Genomic DNA, 17325 nt, shown 5'->3' on the forward strand with positions numbered 1-17325 from the left:
TATATGGAATGGGCTCATGATAATTTTAGTTATGGTTTTAGAAGGCAAATACGCATCTCTTCAAAACTTCTACATAAAATAATCTTTCTATCTAGGTTGGCTCTACTGAATACATTTCTTTCTTTCTTTCTTTTTCTTTTTCTTTTTTTTTTTTTGAGACAGGGTCCTGCTCTGTCACCCAGGTTGGAGTGCAGTGGCGCAATCTTGGCTCACTGCAACCTCTGCCTCCCGGGTTCAAGATTCTCCTGCCTCAGCCTCTCGAGTAGCTGGGGCTGCAGGCGCATGCCACCATGCCCAGCTAATTTTTGTATTTTTAGTAGAGACGGAGTTTCCCCATGTTGGCCAGGTTGGGCTCGAACTCCTAACCTCGTGATCTGCACACGCCGGCCTCCCAAAGTGCTGGGATTACAGGCGTGAGCCAGTGCACCTGGCCCTGAATACTTTTTTTTTAATTTAAATTTTTTTTTTTTAATTTTAATTTTTATTTTTTTGCGATGGAGTCTTGCTGCGATGCCCCGGCTGGAGTGCAATGGCGCAGTCCCAGCTTACTGCACCCTCCTCCTATTTTCAAGCGATTCTCCTGCCTCAGCCTCCCAAGTAGCTGGGATTACAGGCATAGGCACCACATCTGGGTAAGTTTTTGTATTTTTAGTAGAGATGCGGTTTCACCGTGTTGGCCAGGCTGGTCTCAAACTCCTGACCTCAAGTGATCTGCCCACCTCAGCCTCCCAAAGTGCTGGGATTACAGGTGCGAGCCACTGCGCCCGGTTTCTTATTTTTTTTAAATGATTATGTGTTATTTCATCAAGACTAATTTTACTCAGAATTTTCCCTGTTATTAGACTTGTGGATTTTATGCTTTTTCACTGTTTCAAATTTGCTTGGGCTGGGCAAGTTGATGAGGGTATGGACAGGGATCAGGGAAAAGAACAGGGAATCAGCTTGCTGATACCAAAGCAACAGCCAATGTACTGTTCGTATTTTTAAACAGGAACAAGGTTCTCGTGTGTCCCATGAAATCTGCTCCTGTCATGTTGACCCTTTCAGATTCCAAACATGTTGTTCTGCCGGTGGATGATGACTCCGATTTGAACGTTGTGGCATCTTTTGATAGGCGAGGGGAATATATTTATACAGGAAACGCAAAAGGCAAGGTAAGCCTAAAAGCTGGCAAATCAGGCATCTTGTACACTGGCTCATTTAATGTTTACTTGTTTTGTTTCCTTTGAAAATTTTTTTATTCTTGGACTAAGCACAGTTCCTGCCTGCAGCAAATGTAGTCTAATTTTCCTCCATTGCTTAACAATAATTTTTGATCTTTGGATTTAGAGTGATAGAGATTATTTGACCTAGAAAAGCGTGGAAGGACCTTTACTGAATGCTAGTAATGAAGGGCCATTATGAAATTATAAAACTTCAATGTCATGTTATCAACTGGAACACTGCTGATCAAAATGTCTTAATATCTGGTTTTATAAAAGATTGTATAATTCAGACAAACTTAACTTACAGTACTGAGACTTATTCTTCTTTTTCCTTTTTGTTAACTTCTGACCTTGCCTTTTGGAATGTGTAGGCCCTTTTCTCTGGAATACATTGTAGAAGGTGTTTCTTCTGTGGAATAAGAAGTCAGGTCAGGTGACCTTTAAAGGTTCTTTTCATGCTTAGAGTAGTTCCACTGGGCATCTTGATTTATTTTTATTTTTATTTTTTGACTGGGGCACATGGGCTAGTATAATTTCATGGCTATTTTAGACAGGCACTTTTTGCTTTTTTTTTTTTTTTTTCTGAGATGGAGGCTCACTCTGTTGCCCAGGCTGGAGTGCAGTGTGTGATCTCAGTTCACTGCAACCTCCACCTCCTGGGTTCAAGCGATTCTGCTGCCTCAGCCTCTTGAGTAGCTGGGATTACTCCTGACTTTAAGTGATCTGTCCACCTCAGCCTCCCAAAGTGCTGTGATTATAGGTGTGAGCCACTGCACCCGGCCTTAGAAAGGCTTTTTTTTTTTTTTTTTTTTTTTTTGAGCTAGAGTTTCGCTCTTGTTGCCCAGGCTGGAGTGCAATGGCATGATCTCGGCTCACCGCAACCTCTGCCTCCCGGCTTGAAGCGATTCTCAGCCTCAGACTCCCAAGTAGCTGGGATTACAGGCATTCACCACCATGCCTGGCTAATTTTGTATTTTTAGTAGAGTTGGGGTTTCTCCATGTTGATCAGGCTGGTCTTAAACTCCCAACCTCAGGTGATCCGCTTGCCTTGGCCTCCTAAAGTGCTGGGATTATAGGTGTAAGCCACCGCTCCCGACCTAGAAAGGTGATTTTTAAGAAATTGTGATAAAATACACACAGCGTAAATTTTACCATTTCAGCCATATTTAACTGTACAGTTCAGTGGTATTAATGTACATTCACTCTGTTGTGCAGTGATCACCATCCATCTTTAGAAATCTTTCATCTTGGCCGGGCGCGGTGGCTCAAGCCTGTAATCCCAGCACTTTGGGAGGCCAAGACGGGCGGATCACGAGGTCAGGAGATCGAGACCATCCTGGCTGACACGGTGAAACCCCGTCTCTACTAAAAAATACAAAAAAACTAGCCGGGCGAGGTGGCGGGCGCCTGTAGTCCCAGCTACTCGGGAGGCTGAGGCAGGAGAATGGCATGAACCCGGGAGGCGGAGCTTGCAGTGAGCCAAGATCACGCCACTGCACTCCAGCCTGGGCGGCAGAGCGAGACTCTGTCTCAAAAAAAAAAAAAAGAAATCTTTCATCTTGTAAAACTGGAATTCTGTACCTATTGAATCATAATTTCCCATTCCCTGCTCTCTGCCAGCCCCTAAAAACACCCTTTGACCTTCTCTCTTTAAGAATTTGACTACTCCAGGTACCTCATATAAGGGGAATCATATAGTATTTGCCCTTTTGTGACTGGCTTATTTCACTTAGTTTAATGTCCTCAATTTCATCCATGTTGTAGCATGTGTCAGAATTTTCCTCCTTTTCAAGTCTCAATAATACTCCATTTTATGTATATACCACTTTTGTTTATATGGCTTATCTGTCAGTGGATACTTGGGTGGCTTCTGTATTTTGGCTATTGTGAATAATGCTAAACATAATATTTTAAGAATAAATTGGCCAGGCATGGTGGCTCATGCCTGTAATCCCAGCACTTCGGGAGGCCAAGGTAGGCAGATCACCTGAGGTTGGGAGTTTGAGACCAGCCTGACGAACATGGATAAACCCCGTCTCTACTAAAAATACAAAATTAGCCGGGCATGGTGGCACATGCCTGTAATCCCAGATACTCAGGAGGCTGAGGCGGGAGAATCGCTTGAACCCAGGAGGCAGAGGTTGTGGTGAGCTCAGATCGCACCATTGCACTCTAGCCTGGGCAACAAGAGTGAAACTCTGTCTCAAAAAAAAAAAAAGAAAAAAAAAGAATAGATTAAAACCTTGTCTTATTTAAGGAGGCAGAACAGCAATATCAGTTAATCAGGTTAAATATATGGAATAGAGACATTTACATTTTTACCCAGTCTTTATGCAGTATTAGAAACAAGCCAAATCTAATTACTGTTAGTTATCGAAACACTTACTTTTCTCCCCCTCCTTTAAACTTTAGATTTTGGTCCTAAAAACGGATTCTCAGGATCTTGTTGCTTCCTTCAGAGTAACAACTGGAACAAGCAATACCACGGCCATTAAGTCAATTGAGTTTGCCCGGAAGGGGAGGTGAGTGAGATCTTACCTTTTTAGGGACAGTTTTAAGAGTGAGTAGAATGTGGCCGGGCGCGGTGGCTCAAGCCTGTAATCCCAGCACTTTGGGAGGCCGAGACGGGCGGATCACAAGGTCAGGAGATCGAGACCATCCTGGCTAACCCGGTGAAACCCCGTCTCTACTAAAAAATACAAAAAAAAAAAAAAAACTAGCCGGGCGAGGTGGCGGGCGCCTGTAGTCCCAGCTACTCTGGAGGCTGAGGCAGGAGAATGGCGTGAACCCGGGAGGCGGAGCTTGCAGTGAGCTGAGATCCGGCCACTGCACTCCAGCCTGGGGGACAGAGCGAGACTCCGTCTCAAAAAAAAAAAAAAAAAAGAGTGAGTAGAATGCAAAAATACATGGAAATTTGCAGTTTTCATGTATATTAAACTTCCTTAAAAAATGTACTTAAGGTTTTTAGAAACTTCTCTGGTTTTTGAGTTCATAAAGTTTCCTGCAGTAGTTACATCTTCCTTATTTGGAGGTTGTCAGGCAGTTACTTTACAGAAAAATAAGTAAATGGTCAGTGCTTAGAACCAAAATGCCTGGCGTATAGTAAGCACTGGGTATATGATAACTATTATTATCATCAGAACTGATGTCATCAAATTCACATTGTAACTGAATATAGCCTATTTACCCTTTTAATTTTGGATGTTATTCTGATAAGGTTGGTTACCTAGTTAGAAGTCGTAGAAGATATCAACAGAAATAGGAAATAGGTTGTCAGTAAGAGGTAATAGTCCTCCTATTTTGTTTAGGAACACCCATACATGACTTAGAGCAGGGGTCCCCAACCCCTGGACCACGGACCAGTATTGGCCTGTTAGGAACCGTGCCGCACAGCTGGAGGTGAACATTACCACCTGAGCTCTGCCTCCTGTCAGATCAGCAGCAGCATTAGATTCTCACAGGAGCACGGACCCTATTTTGAACTGCACATGTGAGGGATCTAGGTTGTACGCTCCTTATGAGAATCTAATGCCTGATGATCTGAGGTGGAACAGTTTCATCCTGAAACCATAACCCTCCTGCCAGCCTGGTCCATGGAAAAATTGTCTTCCACAAAACCAGTTACTGGTGCCAAAAACGTTGGAGACAGCTGACTTAGAGGATATTAATGTTAAAAATTCTGTTGAATTAAGAAAAGGTTACAGTCAGTGAAGTCTGTAAGAAAGTGATGAAATAACTAATATTTTATACAGATTTCTAAGATTTTCAATGTCATTACAGTAAAAATGACATTTTAAAATGACATATTTAGTTTATTACCTCATTTAGAAGATTATATGTAAAACGGGCCAGAGGAATGAAGTATTTATATCCATTTCACTGTAAACTTGTGAATTTAGCAAGCTGGTTTCAGTAGAGAGGTCTTGGAACTTAGTTAATATTGACAGTTTGTATATTTTGGGTTTAGGGATACACAGGAAGTATAAAACATACTCCTACTTCAAATTATATTTTGGTTTGGGAGATGACAAGTAGATACATAAATATTCTAGTCTGTTACTTAGATTTTCCCTCAATTCTTCACCAGTTTATTAGTCGTCTTGTAGTACTAAGGAACAGATTTCTGACCTCTGGTGTTGATATTTTTATCCTTCCTGTAGTTGCTTTTTAATTAACACAGCAGATCGAATAATCAGAGTTTATGATGGCAGAGAAATCTTAACATGTGGAAGAGATGGAGAGCCTGAACCTATGCAGAAATTGCAGGATTTGGTGAATAGGTATGTATCACAGCCTAGAAGAATATGTGATCATTCATGACCTGGGCTTGAGTTCCAGCTCTCCTTGGTACTTTCCTTGTCCTTTAGGACCCCATGGAAGAAATGTTGTTTCTCTGGGGATGGGGAATACATCGTGGCAGGTTCTGCGCGGCAGCACGCCCTGTACATCTGGGAGAAGAGCATTGGCAACCTGGTGAAAATTCTCCATGGGACGAGAGGAGAACTCCTCTTGGATGTAGCTGTGAGTACATTAGGACATTGCTCTTGTTAGTCACATAATCTAAAAAATCTGGAATCTGTTCTTAACAATCTATTTTTCTTTCCTTCACTAAAACTTAGTGGCATCCTGTTCGACCCATTATAGCATCCATCTCCAGTGGAGTGGTATCTATCTGGGCACAGAATCAAGTAGTAAGTATTCTATTTTACTTGCTTTGAAACTGGATACCCTTCTTTTTATCAAAGAACCTTATACATAGGAAGCTAAAAATTACCTTATTTATTTTCTTTTGCGTATGATTCTCGCAACCTAAATTACATAGGTTCAGTGCATCTAGTTGCACTTTATTTTGGTGGGAAGGTCTTGGTCCCAAGTTGGTTTTCTGACTCTTTTCAGGGAGAAGCTCTAGTGAACTTTCTGTTGCTTTTTTCTATTATTTATTTGAGATACATTTTTCTTTTGCTTTTCTTACTTTCAGGTCAGTTTCTGTTTTATATCTTAATTTTACTTTGAACACCTTTAAATTACATTTGTAATCAGTGTACTTACAAGAAAATTTAACATTTTATCTCAAAATTCCTAAAATGAGCAAAGAAGGCAGTGACTCAAAAGAGCTACAGTTAATAACTTAGAACGTTTAAGATAGAAAATACCTAAGCTAGTAAAACTTATAGATACCCGTTTTTTTCCTTATCTGCGAAATTTAATCTAAGAATTGTGAATTCCTTTCATGCTCAGATCTTTCATTTTATCATTAATGTGTAGATTACAGATTATTGCTTTCACGTATAGTTAAGTAGTATATTTTGTTGTATAGGAAAACTGGAGTGCATTTGCACCAGACTTCAAAGAATTGGATGAAAATGTAGAATATGAAGAAAGGGAATCAGAGTTTGATATTGAAGATGAAGATAAGAGTGAGCCTGAGCAGACAGGTAATATTTCTCAATTGCAGACAGGATTTCCTATAGGGAAAATGATTGCTTTACTTAATATTCTTCATTTGTGTTGTAAATTTATTTCAGCACTTCATCTAAAATGTCCCCTTTCCACCCCACTTTTTTTTTTTTTGAGACAGAGTTTCGCTCTTGTCGCCCAGGCTGGATGCAATGGTGTTATCTTGGCTGACTGCAACCTCCGCCTCCTGGGTTCAAGCGATTCTCCTGCCTCATCCTCCCGAGTAGCTGGGATTACAGGTGCTTGCCACCATGCCCGGCGAATTTTTTGTATTTTTAGTAGAGACGGAGTTTCACCATGTTGACCAGGCTGGTCTGGAACTCCTGACCTCAGGTGATCCACCCGCCTTGGCCTCCCAAAGTGCTGGCATTACAGACATGAGCCACTGTGCCTGGCCTATGAACCTGGCCCTCTTTTTCCTTTAAGCTTACACAATCTCCACGGTATTTGGAGAGCCCTAATTTATAAGGTGTTAACTAAGGGCTTATTTGGGTATTCCCAGGGCTCAAGCAGCTCTCTTAACATATCATTGTGTATTTCCTGATTAATTGCAGATGACTGAGGACATACATGCAGCACCTAGCAAAGAACTCACCATGCTAAGAGTGCTCAGCTTTTCCCGTGCATTCTGTCACTCTATCGGGAGAACCCGCTCCCGATGTTTAACGTGGGTTCTTTTCTATTTCCTAAGTGTCTCGGCTGGGTTGAGAAATAAAGGGAAAGAGCACAAAAGAGAGAAATTTAAAGCTGGGTATCCAGGGGAGACATCACATGTCGGCAGGATCCGTGATGTCCCCCGAGCCATAAAACCAGCAAGTTTTTATTAGCAGTTTTCAAAAGGGGAGGGAGTGCATGAATGGGGTGTGGGTCACAGAGATCACATACTTCACAAGGTAATAAAATACCACAAAGCAAACGGAGGCAGGGCGAGATCACAGGACCACCGGATGAGGTGAAATTGAGGTGAAATTAAAATTGCTAATGAAGTTTCTGGCAGGCATTGTCATTGATAACGTCTTATCAGGAAACAGGGTTTGAGAGCAGATAACCTGTCTGACCACATTTTGTTAGGTGGGAATTTTCCTCGTCCTAATAAGCCTGGGAGCGCTATAGGAGACCGGGGCTTATTTCATCCCTTTGGCTTCGACCATAAAAGATGTGGACTGGACGCCTTAAAAGGGGCCGTCTATAGGCCTACCTTCAGGGTGCATTCTCTTTCTCAGGGATGTTCCTTGCTGAGAAAAAGAATTTAGCGATATTTCTCCTATTTGCTCATGAAAGAGGAGAAATATAGCTCTGTTCCGTCCGGCTCACCGGTGGCCAGTTCAAAGTTACCTCTCTTGTTACCTGAACATTGCTGTTATCCTGTTCTTTTTTTAAGATGCCCAGATTTCATATTGTTCAAACACACACACTCTACAAACAATTTGTGCAGTTGATACAATCACAGGGTCCTGAGGCGACATTCATCCTCCTCAGCTTACAAAGAAGATGACGGGATTTAGAGATTAAAGTAAAGACAGGTATAGGAAATCACAAGGATATTCATTGGGGAAGTGATAAGTGTCCATGAAATCTTCACAATTTATGTTCAGAGATTACAGTAAAGACAGGTGTAAGAAATTATAGAAGTATTAATTTGGGGAACTAATAAATGTCCATGAAATCTTCACAATTTATGTTCTGCCTCGGCTTCAGCCAGTCCCTCCGTTCAGGGTCCCTGACTTCCAACAACATCACTCCTTTGTCAGTAAGAGATGGGTCAAGAGCCTGGGCTCTGAAGTCAGACTGCCTTGGGCAAAATACTACTTAAACTGAATTTCCTCATCTGTAAAATAGGGATAATAATAGTACCTGCTTTTTAGGGTTGTGGGGAGTAAGTGAAATAATTTATGTAAAGCACTTAGTATATGCCTAGGCCATAATAAGCACTAAGATGTTAATTTCCATTACGATTATGACTGATTTTATCTCTTCTGAATTTCTAGATAGGAGCTCCTTAAGAATAAAGATTTGACGTTTTATCCCCATGGTGTCTAACACAGGGCTTTATAAAATAGTAAGGTTTGTGTGGGTGAATGCTTAGGATGCTCAATTGGCACTGCCAGTGAGTAATTAATGCCACAGATTATTGACTCCTGAGACACTTGATGGTGCCAGGAATCAGGGGATTGGGAATGAGGTTGGTTCTCTAGTTTGAAAGTGCTGGTCCTCACTTTTGTGATATTAGATAACTTGCATGCCTAATGTGTTTTAGGAGGACCTCCAGGGAAGCAGAATGTTCTAGATTCTAGGGTTACCTTCTGTCAAACTTTCCCAGATTTCCACATAAATTGTTCCTCCTTCCCATATCCTGAGCACATTACACATACCATTACTGTATTAAATGGAAACTGTCCATCTGTCTTCCCAGTTAGACTCTGAACCTTTTACTGAAGAGCTGTTCCCAACTGTTTCTGGGTCATTGCACTATTTTCAGTGCCTAGCATAGGGTGGAAATTCAGCACGTATTTGTTAAATGATTAAGTGAAGTGAACTGTTTGGTTTTCCTCCTTTCTCTGGAATTTCAGCTTATGAAAACCTTGAAGCTGCAAATAAAAAGCAGTTTTTCACTTCTCAAACATCTCCTGTGTTTCTGTCCTGTCAGGGGCTGATGCTGCGGAAGATGAGGAAGTGGATGTCACCAGTGTGGACCCTATCGCTGCCTTCTGTAGCAGGTGAGCCGGCCCGAAAGGCTGGGCACCTTGGCTACTGCTGCTCCTGGTCTCTGGGGGAGCACTCCACAGTTCCCCGGGCTATCCCTTCAGTCCCGTCTGCTTATTAGCTAAAAGAGATCACTCGTTTGGTGTACAAGAAATCCAATGTAGCCTTTCTTCTCTAGTCCTATTTTCCCTTCACTTCTCCCTGATAGAGAATTTTAAGGAACCACAATAATTTATTTATCCTTTTTATCTTTATCACCAATTTTATCAATTACATTGTCTGATTCTCTTTTATTCATCTTGGCTTTCTTAAAGTTCTAGATCCATACCTGTTGCTTATGCTTAATATAGGTGATAGAGGAAGGGCTCATGGTTTAAGCAACTATCTCCTCTTTTTTCCAATCCCTTGTCTGATCCTGCTCCAAATAGTGATGAAGAGCTGGAAGATTCAAAGGCTCTATTGTATTTACCCATTGCCCCTGAGGTAGAAGACCCAGAAGAAAATCCTTACGGCCCCCCACCGGATGCAGTCCAAACCTCCTTGATGGATGAAGGGGCTAGTTCAGAGAAGAAGAGGCAGTCCTCAGCAGATGGGTCCCAGCCACCTAAGAAGAAGCCCAAAACAACCAATATAGAACTTCAAGGAGTACCAAATGATGGTAAGAGCTGCATCTTCTCCCTCTGGCCTGACAGATGCCGCTCTCTGCTCCCCAGCTCAATCTGGTAATTTCCTGTTTCAGCGATTTTACCTTAGAGGAATTTTCCCATGAGTCTATTTTATAGTGCTTTACAACTTTATAATGATTGCATCTGTGTTCACTTCTCTCTTAAAATGGAGAAATTCTGCCCTTCAGTACTTTGCCTAAAATGCTGCACTTTAATTCTTCTGACAGCCGGCTCAGAGTTTATTATACCATTCTTCTTTCAAATTTTTCCCCATAGAGTGGTTTTATTAGATATAAAGTACTAGTTAGACTTGGACAATCATTTCATCCTTCCTGCCACCTTTTATAGTCTGACTTGGGAATCCTTTATTATCATGTCTTGGGATAGGTAGGGGTGGATGGGGGTATGCGTTTACTATTGAGCATCCTCCTTCCTCTTCTATTTTTTTTTTTTTTTTTTTTTTTAGAGACAGGGTCTTGCTCTGTTGCCCAGGCTGCAGCGCAGTGGCGTGATCTTGGTTCACTGAAACCTCCGCCTCCCAGGTTCAATCAATTCTTCTGCCTCAGCCTTCCGAGTAGCTGGGACTACAGGCATGCACCACCATGCCTGGCTAATTTTCATATTTTTAGTAGAGATGGGGTTTTGCCGTTTTGGCCAGGCTGGTCTCAAACTCCGGACCTCAAGTGATCCGCCCGCCTCGGCCTCCCAAAGTGCTGGGATTACAGGTGTGAACCACCGCACCCAGCCCTTCCTCTTCTCTTTTAGCTAACTGCAGATCACATTTTGCAACTACATATTTTCCTGATGTTATTGATTTCTGTGTCTACTCTGTTTCAGACACTCTTTGGTATATATACCATTGCTGACTTTTACATCAACCCTGCAAGTTGTTTTACCTGCTTTTTAAAGGAGAAAATTTAGGCTGAGGTTACGTGTAAGAGGTTCTGTAACTTGCCTAAAGTTTCACAGGAAGTGGTGGAGTCAGGATTCTCATTCTAGTCTCTCTAATTCCAAAGCCCATTCTCTTTCTGCTCTCACACACCTCTCTGTGTATGTGTGTGTGCGTGTATGTGTGTTCCTTCTTCTGGCTTGGTTTGATAGTATCAGTGCATCTTTCAGCTACTTGTTCAATTTAGAGTTACCATGACTTGGCATGAACATGTAAGCCAGGGGTGTCCAATCTGTTGACTTCCCTGGGCCACATTGGAAGAATAATTGTCTTGGGCCACATATAAAATATACTAACAGTAATGATAGCTGATGAGATTTTTAAAATTGCAAAAAAACTCATAATGTTTTAAGAAAATTTATGAATTTGCGTTGGGCTACGTTCAAAGCTGTCCTGGGCCGCAGGTAGCCTGTGGGCCACAGGTTGCACAAACTTGATATAAGCCATGTGTGCCTTTTGACCAAGCAACTATCTCTCATTTAATGGCCACTGTTTTGTAGTCATACAAATAAGACAGACTTTTCTCTTTATAATTATTAATTGATCCGGGACGCAAAGCAACATTCTTTGCTCAACAAAGTTGTGGTTGGGGTGATGGGACTGGTGTCATGTGGATTCCTTTCCATGCCTGTCTGTCCTACAGAAGTCCATCCACTACTGGGTGTGAAGGGGGATGGCAAATCCAAGAAGAAGCAAGCAGGCCGGCCTAAAGGATCAAAAGGTAAAGAGAAAGATTCTCCATTTAAACCGAAACTCTACAAAGGGGACAGAGGTTTACCTCTGGAAGGATCAGCGAAGGGTAAAGTGCAGGCGGAACTCAGCCAGCCCTTGACAGGTAAGGACACATTGGGAGCACTGTCTGGCTTGCTTCGTGGCCTTGCTTTGTATAGCCCTTGACTATATTTAACTGCAACATTTTTCCCCCTCCCTTCCTACCTTTTTCCCAGCAGCAGATAATCTCTAATTTTAAGCTGCTGCTAAGGGCAGGCTAAACCGGATTTAATTCAGTGGCTCTTAACCTTGGGTCTGTAAATAGTTTTCAAGAAGTGTATACATTCCCCTGATGTTATATGCAAAATATTATGTGAATATTTTTCTGGGGAAGATGTCCATAGCTTTCATCAGATTCCTGTAGGAATTCATGACCCAAAAAAGGGTAAGAACCCCTGGCTTAATTCATTTCTTCATCCCTATTTGCTCTTAGGTTTTTTGTTTGTTTTGTCTCAAATAAAAGAGCCAGACAAGTAGCCAGAAATACAAGCTTGTTTTATATAGTCTTTGACTGGTTCACTGTAGCATCTTTTCTCTCCCTCTTCAGATTGTTCAAATCCCACAGGTAGTGCTTTCTCTCTCTTAGTAGTCCAGAAGCAATAATGAAATTGTTAGTAGTACCATCATGTTAAGGAAGAAGATGGGGTTTGTTTTGGTTTTTAATTTTTTTCCAGTATCTGAAAACAGGAGGAAATGACCAAAAAGACAGAAACTACAGTATCTGTGTAGCATCTTAACACCTAAGCCTTTTGATACATAATATTTGAGTTTTCTCACTTTTATATTACTGAGGGATTTTTATTGGGGGACAGTAAACAATTTCTGTTTCTTACCAAACATTTGTGAGCCTAGGCTAATTGGTCTCTTGTTTAGAAAATGTTAATCAAATTAGAATCCATTTCTGTGTAAACATTGGGCTTTGGAATTTTTTTTCTTTTTTTGCTTTATATAGAAGCACTGCTTTAGTTAATACAGTATTCTCAATTTTTTTGTGGCTAGTTGGTAGACTCAAAGGTGGATTGATAACGTGTCAGTGGTTGTGTTCAGGCTCCCCCTGACTTTAAAATTTTAATCTAAATGTGTTCAAATGTGATAAGGACTAGAGTGCAAAACAGAATTCTTTGTTTAATTTATAACTTACATGATTTAATCGTTGTCTGTAAACATGAATTCTCTTACAGAGAAGCTGAAATAGACTGTTATTCATCATTTTGAGTATTCTACCTCAAGTTTACTAGATTTTAGACTTTAGTTTTTGATAGCCCAACACCATACCACTGAGTACCAATATTTTTTTTCCGACAATATTTATGGTGGTGCACTGATGGTTACCACCTCCACATTCAACCCACCTAAGGCTGTGTTTGTGTATATATACATGTAATGCTGTGTGTGTGTATTTTTTTTTTTTTGAGACGGAGTTTCACTCTTGTCCCCAGGCTGAATTGCAGTGGTGCGATCTCAGCTCACTGCAACCTCTGCCTCCGGGTTCAAGTGATTCTCTTGCCTCAGCTTCCTGAGTAGCTGGGATTACAGGTGTGTGCCACCATGCTCGGCTAATTTTGTATTTTTTTTTAGTAGAGATGGTGTTTCACTATGTTGGTCAGGCTGATCTTGAACTCCTGACCTCACGTGATCCACCCACCTCGGCCTCCCAGAGTATTGCGATTACAGGCGTGAGCCATCACTCCCGGCATGTTTGTATATATTGTAAAGTAGCCTGGAGCAGTCATGTGGGCATTGCCAACAAAGATTGCAGACTGACTAGATGTAAGTAAAAACAGTCCTTCCAAGCCCACTTCTTGCACACACTGATGCCACTACAAAAGAAACGCAATTTAAAGTTTAAATAGATTTCCCTGGCCCGGAGAGCTAAAATGTTTTAAGGGTGATTTAAAATGTGGCCAAACATAATTAATTAAAACACTTTAGCGGGCCGGGTGCGGTGGCTCAAGCCTGTAATCCCAGCACTTTGGGAGGCCGAGACGGGCGGATCACAAGGTCAGGAGATCGAGACCATCCTGGCTAACACGGCGAAACCCCGTCTCTACTAAAAACACAAAAAATTAGCCGGGCGAGGTCGCGGCGCCTGTGGTCCCAGCTACTCGGGAGGCTGAGGCAGGAGAATGGCGTGAACCCGGGAGGCGGAGCTTGCAGTGAGCTGAGATCTGGCCACTGCACTCCAGCCTGGGCAACAGAGCGAGACTCCGTCTCAAAAAAAAAAAAAAAAAAAAAACAACCACACACTTCAGGACAGTCTTCTAGCTTCTTAAAACCTGTCTATCCCTAATCATGTGCTTTTCAGAAGGAAATGTATGGTAAATAAAGCTCACACCTGTAATTCTAGCAGTTTGGGAGGTTGAGGCGGGAGGATTTCTTGAGCCCAGGAGTTCAAGACTAGCCTGGGCAACATGGTGAGACCCCATCTATGTAAAAGGCAACCAAACAAACAAGAAAAAACCTTGAGCTGGGTGCAGTGGCTCATGCCTGTAATGCCAGCACTTTGAGAGGCCAAGACAGGAGGATTGCTTGAGCCCAGGAGTTTGAGACCCGCCTGGGAACAAAATAATAAAAAAATTAGCCAGGCGTGGTGGTGCACACCTGTGGCCCACTTAGTAACATAGGAAGCTGAGGCAGGAGGATCGCTTGAGCCCAGGAGTTTGATATTGCAGTGAGCTGTGATCACGTCGCCGCACTCCAGCCTGGGCAACAGAGGGAGACACTGTCTCAAACAAAAATAAAATCAGCCAGGTGCAATGACTCGTGCCTGTAATCCCAGCACTTTGGGAGGCTGAGGCGGTCAGAATGCTTGAGCCCAGGAATTCCAGACAAGCCTGGGCAACATAGTGAGACCCTGTCTCTACAAAAGAAAAAAATAAAAAAAAAACCCAAAAACCTCAAAGGGGCATTGAGGTATAGTTCCAAGACTTCCACAGAAGGATTACGTCTGCCTTTATTGACCAGCTGCAGTGTGGTTTGGATCTTTGTGAAGGCTGAAAATTTTGGGGAGAGTGATGAAATTGGATATCACAGATCATTCCATTAAAAGTCTGTTTTAGGGCAACTTATTATGTTTTTATATGGGATTGTTTGGGTGCGGGAAGGGCTTCATCCAGTAACGTAGTCGTCTTGGAGGGCCCTGAGCAGGCTGAGTTAGATTGGTACCTGCTGCTGATTTGCATGTGGCCTATCACGACCACCGAGGGAAACTCTGGCATTTGGAGCTCATATTCTTCCATACCTTGGAGATTTTCAGTAAAAGCCACTATATAGTCATTGTAGATTTCCCACCAGGTATTAAGAAAGGAAATCTGATCCAAAACTTCTGAGGCCAAACCATCTTCAAAAATCACTCCAGTTTGATGGTTGCATGTGTAGATTCAAGGTTTTGGCCCCCTGCCCCATGGACAACTTCTGCATTTGAGCCAAATCATTCGAAGGCAAGATTATAGTCGTAGGCTGTGTTACTACCCAAGTTAGATGAATGACAACTGTTTGTTAATATCTGTAGTTGACCAGTTATTGTAGAAACTGTTCCTTAAACTGATTAGCCCTAACAAAGCTACCATAGTCTGTTGTCTGTTTTAACAGGAGAATATGCATTTCAAGGGAAAATTGGCAGACAGACCACTCTAGAGATAATCTGGCCATCTGGAATCTGCGGCTATAGAAAATTCTTTCCTGTCAAATAGCTTGTCAGTGTTGGCTAGCATTAGAGGGCCCACATTCATGCGAACATTTTTCTGTGTGAGTGAGGACCCAAAGTGAAGCTTGGTGAGGGTAACCCTGAGCTTGGGACTTTTTGGAAGGACCAGGCTAACATAGTCTGCACTATCTATCAAATGCTTCTTAGTTACTTTAAATACTCTCCAGAGGACAGTCCTGAGACCAGAAACTTGAGATGTGAGCAGAATCACCAGTTTCCTAGTTGTCTGTGATTGCTCAGGGATTGCCCAAGAACTAGGGCTCCTTGGCAGTAAACATCAGTAGTAAAGTGGGACAAAGGTGTGGTCGGTTACATACATGTTCTGAAAGCCTCATGGGATGGTAGACTTGAAGGGGTTGGTGCACACCTGGGTCTGTTGGAGATGGCAAGGGCCAAAGTGAGCAGAGGCGACACTTCTGGGAGTGGACAGGCACCATGCAGATTTCCCTGTCTTGGGCTGCGCTACACCACTGCCCTGGTGCCAGCCCATCACCCCAGGGCTCTGAACCACCTCCAAGTCACTTACTGAATCTGGATTTTTTTTTTTTAATGCTTGGTAGTTTTGTTTTCCTTTTTTCTCTTTTTCTTCTTTTTCTCTCCCCTCCCTCCTTTCCTTCTTTTTCTTCCTTTCCTTGTGAAGACTAATTTATGAATTAGTCTAGAATCGGGGTAGTCTTTCTCACTCAATGGGATGTTATTAGCTAACCAAGGTAGGGTTTGAAATCTTGATTCAGTGTTCTCTTAGGCCGACCTTGATTGGGCTGCTACTGGAAAGTACCAATAATAGCTGGTCATTTTGAGCTGAATTTTCCTACCTATTACATTCCTGGAGATTTCCTTTATGTTGCAGCTAAATAATATGTTTCCTTGGGGGCAGTTGCTGCGTCAGGTCTTTAAATTGGCTGGAGTCTTCTGTATTGCTATTTCTGTGTATCTTACCTTGCTCATAGTACTGCTTGCTCTGGTTTTGATTTGTTGCCTGATGCCTCAACAAGCTTTTGTTTTGTTTGGTTTTTATTTATTTATTTTGTGTATTCAGAAGAACAAGGATGGTATGGAAACATGAGCTGCCCTCAGCTAACCAGTGTAAGGCAGCTCATTAGTCATCCTGAGTGCCCATTACTAATGCTGTTGATTAGTGATCAAACCACTTTCTCCTATTATGATTTAGGTTTGTTTAAAATGGCAATGTTGTATTCATTTTTAAACGATTACAACTAAATTGGTCAGGGTACCTGTGGGAATAGTTGCTAAAAATTGCCTTAAAGTGGTTAAGGCATGATATTGAGTCTTGTGGAGTGGATTTTTCTATCTCAGGAGGTTTTTTAAAGATCAATGCGGCCGGGTGCAGTGGCTCACGCTTGTAATCCCAGCACTTTGGGAGGCTGAGGTGGGCGGATCACTTGAGGACAAGAGTTCAAGACCAGCCTGGCCAACATGGTGAAACCCCATCTCTACTAAAAATACAAAACAATTAGCCAGGCATGGTGGTGGGCGCCTATAATCCCAGCTACTCAGGAGGCTGAGGCAGGAGAATCGTTGGAACCCAGGAGGTGGAGGTTGCAGTGAGCCAAGATCACGCCATTGCAATCCAGCCTGGGCAACAAGAGTGAAACTCTGTCTAAAAAAAAAAAAACAATGCAAGGAATTCATTGTGATTTATGTTGAGAGAGATCTGAAAAACCGGTGCTAAGTAAGCTTTTAATCTGACTGAACTATGAAAAGTTTAAATTTGATTTTTAACAGCATAACATTCAGTAGAAAGTTTGTATCTCATTGTAACTTCAGTATGTTCTCAGGCACATGTGAATATATTTTTATTGCCAGTTTTTATTTGTGCAGGAACTTTAAAAATCAAAGTTATATAAA

At 42.1% G+C, this 17325-nt stretch overlaps 1 protein-coding gene across 4 annotated transcripts in view; it reads left to right on the forward strand.

The window, feature by feature from the left end:
- The window catches only part of RBBP5 (RB binding protein 5, histone lysine methyltransferase complex subunit), a 36818-nt gene that overhangs the window by 16049 nt on the left and 3444 nt on the right, over positions 1 to 17325 (forward strand). For 2 of the 4 annotated variants that reach the window (XM_009189014.4, XM_003893234.5), the window contains exons 5-13: positions 992 to 1154; positions 3618 to 3727; positions 5366 to 5485; positions 5573 to 5726; positions 5825 to 5896; positions 6523 to 6640; positions 9310 to 9379; positions 9794 to 10023; positions 11623 to 11814. In XM_009189014.4, coding sequence (XP_009187278.1) covers positions 992 to 1154; positions 3618 to 3727; positions 5366 to 5485; positions 5573 to 5726; positions 5825 to 5896; positions 6523 to 6640; positions 9310 to 9379; positions 9794 to 10023; positions 11623 to 11814 — 1229 coding nt within the window. The remainder of the gene's footprint in view (positions 1 to 991; positions 1155 to 3617; positions 3728 to 5365; positions 5486 to 5572; positions 5727 to 5824; positions 5897 to 6522; positions 6641 to 9309; positions 9380 to 9793; positions 10024 to 11622; positions 11815 to 17325) is intronic. The other 2 variants (XM_009189018.4, XM_003893235.5) reach the window with 1 other exon arrangement.

This window comes from Papio anubis, chromosome 1 (assembly GCF_008728515.1).
Source record: "Papio anubis isolate 15944 chromosome 1, Panubis1.0, whole genome shotgun sequence".
Classification (NCBI taxonomy): domain Eukaryota; kingdom Metazoa; phylum Chordata; class Mammalia; order Primates; family Cercopithecidae; genus Papio; species Papio anubis.